At 48.0% G+C, this 6,705-nt stretch overlaps 1 protein-coding gene across 9 annotated transcripts in view; it reads left to right on the top strand.

Annotated features, from left to right (window-relative positions):
* Positions 1–6,199, top strand: part of LOC132461566 (disks large homolog 4) — a 77,090-nt gene extending 70,891 nt beyond the window's left edge. For all 9 annotated transcript variants that reach the window (XM_060056758.1, XM_060056757.1, XM_060056756.1 and 6 more), the window contains 9 exons: positions 23–199; positions 748–784; positions 887–917; positions 1,233–1,271; positions 1,563–1,664; positions 2,255–2,427; positions 2,820–2,932; positions 3,782–3,873; positions 4,726–6,199. In XM_060056758.1, coding sequence (XP_059912741.1) covers positions 23–199; positions 748–784; positions 887–917; positions 1,233–1,271; positions 1,563–1,664; positions 2,255–2,427; positions 2,820–2,932; positions 3,782–3,873; positions 4,726–4,832 — 871 coding nt within the window. In that variant the 3' untranslated portion in view covers positions 4,833–6,199. The remainder of the gene's footprint in view (positions 1–22; positions 200–747; positions 785–886; positions 918–1,232; positions 1,272–1,562; positions 1,665–2,254; positions 2,428–2,819; positions 2,933–3,781; positions 3,874–4,725) is intronic.
* Positions 6,200–6,705: the final 506 nt, after the last annotated feature.

Genomic DNA, 6,705 nt, shown 5'->3' with positions numbered 1-6,705 from the left:
CCTGCTGTTCTCCATCCCCCAGGGCTCTGTTTGACTACGACAAGACGGCAGACTGCGGCTTCCTCAGCCAGGCACTGGGCTTCCACTTCGGGGACGTGCTCCACGTCATCGACTGTGGGGACGAGGAGTGGTGGCAGGCCCGCCGGGTCACCACCCCCAACGAGGCCGAGGAGATGGGCTTCATCCCCAGCAAACACAGGTGGGTCTGGGGCTTCATCCCCAGCAAACAAAGGTGGGTCTGGGGCCTAGTCCCTAGAAAACACAGGTGGGTCTGGTGCCTAGTCCCTAGAAAACACAGGTGGGTCTGGGTCCTAGTCCCTAGAAAACACAGGTGGGTCTGGGGCTTCATCGCTAAAAAACACAGGTGGTTTGGACGCCCACTATCGGCTGTGCTGTCTGTTGTCTGGCCTGTATGAAGGAGAGAACCTGGCTCTGGTATTGGAGTTGCTTTATTGCTTAAAGTATTCTGCTAGGCCTCCCCCCCACGGGTGGGGATATGACACCTCATCCATTACCAGTGTATAGCAACCACCTGGGTGATGCAAGTGTGTGCCAGAGCACTCACCACGCACAGGCTTTCACGGTAGGAGAGGTGGGAATGAAACAATGCTGTAATAGAGAGCGGGGAATGATTAAGTAGCCTAGTTGGCACTCCTACTCCTTTTATGATGGCCATGGGATTCTGTGTGGCCACAGGGAGTCCATTCTGTAGTTTTAAACGTTTTTTTATGTCTTCCCCTTTCACAGGGTAGAAAGGAAAGAATGGTCTCGCACCAAAGAGAGGGTAAGCCTTAACAACCTTGAACAATCCTAACGAACCTAGAAGTTCTCTCTCTGTATCGTGTTCAATAACCTGTTTGTGTTTGTATCGTTGTTTGTATTGTAGGACCACAGTCGCGAGACTCTGGGCTCTCAAGGTCAGTTGAACAGGAATCTGAACCCTACCCAAATGCTACAAGATTGCTAGCTGCGTGCATTGAAACAGTACAATGTCAAATGGATGATTTGATAACTTTCCTGTATATTTTATCCATCTAAAACATTTAACTGACAAAAGCAAACAAAAGAGGCAGCATTGATTTCAATGTTGTTGACTTACTTCCCTCAACTCAAAAGAAAATGTCTGCTTCCCTGTCTACCAGGAAAATGTCCTTAATTTCTAAGACGGTTATTGTTCCGTCTTGTCCCGTGAATGTTAGAGTGATGTTTACAGTTTGTCTTTTGTTCTCTAGGGAACCCACACAGTTATGAGACGGTCACACAAGTAGAAGGTAAGATCTACAGACAATCTTTTTTCGAAAACCAGATGAAGATGACACTTTTTGAAAATATATTAGCTCGGTAATTAAACTCGAACTCAATCATGAATGTGTGTGGTTATCTGGCACACATAGAGAGTGATCAAAGTCTTAGGTTGGTTATCTCATGGTGTTAATGCAGCCATCCCACTGATGCAGCAGTGGTGGATAGTGAGTAGACTGCCAGCCGTCCGATGGCCTAATAATCCCGTGTTTCTTTGTTTCCTCTCTTTCCCTCTCTGTCTCTGGTCTCTCCGTGTCCAGTCCATTACGCCAGGCCCATCATTATTCTGGGCCCGGTGAAGGACCGAGTCAACGACGACCTACTCTCAGAGTTCCCCGACAAGTTTGGATCCTGTGTTCCACGTACGTCCTTTTACCTACCTCAATGGATGAATCCATGGATGAAATCAATAGATTTGTCGCTTTTTCCCTAGCTTGATCAGTGCTTCAATAGATTAATCGGTTCTTCAACAGATTGATCGATTCTCTAATATATTGATCGGTTCTTCAGTAGATTGATTAGTTTCTCAGTAGATTGATCAGTTCTTCAATAGATTGATCGGTTCTTCAATAGATTGATAGATTCTCTCAAATATTGATCGGTTCTTCAGTAGATTGAATAGTTCCTCAGTAGATTGATCAGTTCTTCAATAGATTGAGCGGTTCTTTAGTAGATTGATTGGTTCTTCTTTAGATTGAACAGTTCTTCGGTAAATTCAGCGGTTCCTTCGTAGATCTTTTTCAGTAACTTCGATCGATTGGTCGGTTCTAAGATATTTCTTAATCCTAATGTGGATGATGCCATAGTGATTCATATTATTAACGTATCTTGTGTCGATTGCAAACCACCTCAGGACCAGCTTTGGTACTCCATTTTCAAAGAAATACCAAATTCTAATGAATTGACAGGGTGTCTGAAAGACGCTCTGATTGATTGACCGACTGATCCACAGACACCACGCGGCCCAAGCGGGAGTACGAGGTGGATGGGCGGGACTACCACTTTGTGTCGTCAAGGGAACAGATGGAGAAGGACATCCAGAGCCACCGCTTCATCGAGGCCGGCCAGTACAACAGCCACCTGTACGGCACCAGCGTGCAGAGCGTCCGGGAGGTGGCCGAGCAGGTAGGACCGCCCACAGAGAGCCCGTCACTACCCAGCATGTCCCAGAAACAATGAAACACGAGAGCACAAGACGTATGGCTCTTCTTACGCACACACCCAAACACACATGAACACACAAATAAAACAAATGGGTGCATAGACACTCATACCCACGCACATGCCTAATTAATTAATTGCGCTAATAATAGGGATATTTTGAGGGATTTGAGTCCAGAACCTTTCTGCTGGGATTCAAACACCCTAACTCCTATACCATCCTGCCCTCCCCCCACACACACACACACACACACACACACACACACACACACACACACACACATCAGTATCAGGTATGGGGGGGTGACGGTGTTCTGTGTGTGTGTGTGTGTGTGTGTGTGTGTGTGTGTGAGCAGCAGGGTAAGCACTGCATCCTGGACGTGTCGGCCAACGCGGTGCGCAGGCTGCAGGCCGCCCAGCTCCACCCCATCGCCATCTTCGTCCGGCCCAAGTCCCTGGAGAACGTCCTGTATGTACACGCTCTGAGTCAACGAACTACACACCCCAACCCCACGTAGATCCATATGGGTTAGCTGGGTTGGAACCCTGGGTTCTTTGGGGCAACTTTGGGGCAACTAACCAAAATGGCCACTAGGTGAATCAGGTCTAAACAGAACGGGTCAGGGACAAACAGGTCAGGCACAATTCTATCTTTGACGTTTATGTATCTATACAGTACATATATTTGTATCGACAATTCTGTGTATTTGTTTTATATTTGTCTTTTATTTTCTACTGCCACAATGCAATTTTGCGTTTGTGTATTATTTGTATTTATTATGTCCTCATAATTCGTAGTTCTTTCTGTCCTGAGCAGGGACATTGTGACAGAAAGTATTCTGAATCTGAAGGCAAACAAACAAGACTGCCTGGCAATAAAAAATAAAAAATAATATACTACTTCATTAATCCCAGACACGCATTTTTACGACTACAATACAATGTGTATTGGTGACAGGGTTGTGTACTGATGAATTATACCAAGATAAAAGTCACTCTGATGAGCCTGTCTACAATTACACATTTTTGCATATTAATCATAACATCACAAAAAAATTAATATTGCTGATTAGGCCTAGAATAAAATATGTTTGCATACTAATGACTTAATACAACAACACAATGAATATTGATGACTTTGACTAGAATTAAATATGGTTGCACAGTGATGGTTCGTTCGAAAACAACATTAACATTAACTCTGAGCGAAATAAAATGAAACGCTTGTGTGCGCTGATGTCTCACTAGGACAACACAATTATATTTGATCACTATGATGCTTGAGTACTGACTTTGCATTTGTCTGTTGTTCTCCCAGTGAGATCAACACCCGTCTGACGGAGGAGCAGGCCAGGAAGGGAATGGACCGCGCCCTGAAACTGGAACAGGACTTCCTGGAGTGCTTCTCAGGTAACCCCTCCCCACACACACACACACACACACACACACACACACACACACACACACACACACACACACACACACACACACACACACAGACACACAGACACACAGACACACACACACACACACACACACGCCCTCCAAGAAACTAAGACAGAAACAGGGAACAACGTGTATTCTGTTTCTCATTAATGATGTTGTCTCCTGAGATGTTGTTAATGTCTTGTTCTTTGGCGAATACCCATCAGTGTGTAAATGGTAGCGACATGGCGTGTGTGTATGTGTCTGTGTCTGAGTGTACATATGTATGAGTTGGTGTAGGCACCGTTTTAAATCCTTGTTTGGAGTTGTTTCACCAGGGTGGGCGGGGGTCTGTTGAATAGAGAAGGACTTGGCACGTTGGCAGCTTCTAGACCACCCAGAGGCCTCTTGTCAATCTCACGCGAGCGAGAGAGTATGACAGATGTGCCCCCATTGTTTCATATACACACGCGCCTCCAGCGCGCCTCTGTTCTCTATCTGGTCCTCTGGTCCTGGCTGCCACTCTGAAAATCCACCCAGCATCCTCTTTGTTTTCATCTAAATCTGTTCCCTGGAAAGCCCTGCAACGCGAGCCGATTCATCTCGATCGGTTCTCCCTTCAATGCATTTACAATTCTGAACTTCTAAACTGTATCTCTTGATCTGACATTTCTCCTTTTTTTCCCGATTCTTCTATCCAACCTGTCTTTCCCTCCCGTCGCTTCTTCTCACTCACTCGTCCGTCGCCGCTCCGTTTCCGTCCTCCATCCCTCCATCTATTCCCCCCCCCCTCCCTCACTCTCTCTCCGCGGCGTGGCACGTGGACCCTTCCTCCAGCCGTGGTGGACGGGGACAGCTTTGAAGAGGTCTACCACAAGGTGAAGACGGTGATCGAGGAGCAGTCAGGGCCCTACATCTGGATCCCCACCCGAGAGAGGCTGTGATGACAATGGGCCCCTCGGCCTCCGCCATCCGCCCCGCGAACCGCCTCCCCGATACCGATACCTCCCGCCCGGCCGCCACCCTACCTTGACCGAAACCCCTCCTATCACGTCCTCACAGCCGGCCCCTGACCCACACATGCAGATGATCAAAGAGAGGAGAGAGAGGAGGAGTCAGGGAGAATGGAGCCCGACCGAAACCATAGAATAAGAGAGGGAGAGAGGGAGAGAAAAGATATGTAAAATAAGTACAGAGACATACAAAGAGGGGGTGATACATCTGATAGAGATTTCAGGACGTGTACTGGGACAGGAAGTGGAGAGGGTCAAATCCAAGATGGCTTCCTCGCCCCCGGGCAGGAACACATTGTTCAGACCTGGACTCCCTCCCTCTGTTCTCCATCCGCCTCCTCTTCCCCAACGACTCGCACTAGATACTCAGCCCCACTAGCCCCTATTTCTCAGAACACACCCCTCACCCCTCCAGCCCACCAACGCCAGACACGGGACTGCGACCAACAGATTAAGAATAAACGTCCTCCCTGTCCATCCTCTTTCTACATCGGCTGGCGTTCTCATCTCCTCCTCCTCCTCCTCCTCCTCCTCTTCCTCATCCTCTTCCTCCTCTCCATCTGCTCCTCAGCCTCTCTTCCAGATCAGGGCGGGGGTGGGGAGAGCGAGAGAGGAGAGACTGACTAGGAGGGCTTCGTCTGGATCCGAAGTCTTAGTGTGGACGAAAAGACGCGTTTTCTGAACCCGAACCCACAGACTCGCACCTTGGCGACCGTGACTGACCATTTGAATCATTTATGCTCATTTACAAAATATTGCAAGGAATTATTTATAAAAGAAGAAAAAAAACAAGAAAAACCGCTGAAATTATATTTGGGGGTGAAGATGTACGCTCAATTTCTGCATGCCTCCCGAGAGAAGAGAGATGGGTGTGTGGGAACGTCGGATACAGGGGGGGGGGGCTTGAGACGTGGCCGGGGGAGTAACTGGGTTGCTCTCTCCTCCTCTACCCCCCCACCCCCCCCCCCCACCCCCCCGGTTGATTCTCACAGAGAGGGAGAAAGAACGAGAAACAGCTGTGTGGCGGTCTGGAGCAACCGCTGCCTCCCTGGCCTGCAGCATAGCCCCTCTGCTCTCTAACCAGAACCACACACACACACACACACACACACACACACACACACACATGTACACACACACACACACACAAAAAAAAAAACATGCACACAGAGTTGGACACACTCAAACACGCTATCTTGTGATAGATAATCACATACACACAGATATAAACACACACATATACCACACAAACATCCGTGTACGCACATGTACTCAACCTCAAAATCCATCTGCTATCAGGCACACGCTGCAAGACACACATCCCCAACGATGCAAAGTTGGTTTGAGCTAGTTCATACCCTAGCACAGTGCTCTCCAGGGGACTGGATGTTCTTCCCCAAACTACCCACTGGGTTGAATGTTATTCATTTAGACACCAACAAAGCTTAGCTTCAGCACAGCGCTGCTAGCCTAACTTCACACACCACAGTGCTGTTAGCGAAGCGTCAAGATCCAACAGCTAAAATGCACAGCATTATTATTTGCAGAGCTTCAGTACTGCACAGTGCTGGGAGCTAAGCTTCAACACACCACAGTGCTGTTAGCTTAGATTTTACCACAGTGCTGGTAGCTTAGCTTCTCCACCCAACAGTGCTGGTAGCTTAGCTTCTCCAAAACGCTGCAGTGTTGTTAGGTTCAGCAAACCCCAGTGTTGTTAGCTTAGTTTCACGACGCCACAGAGCTGCTAGCTATGCTTCAACAAACCACAGTGTTGTTGGCCTAGCTTCCACTCACCATTGGGGTG

This window comes from Gadus macrocephalus, chromosome 7, assembly GCF_031168955.1.
Source record: "Gadus macrocephalus chromosome 7, ASM3116895v1".
In the NCBI taxonomy this organism is placed as follows: domain Eukaryota; kingdom Metazoa; phylum Chordata; class Actinopteri; order Gadiformes; family Gadidae; genus Gadus; species Gadus macrocephalus.
Note: the sequence above shows the minus strand (reverse complement) of the source record. Positions and strands in the feature narration are given on the sequence as shown.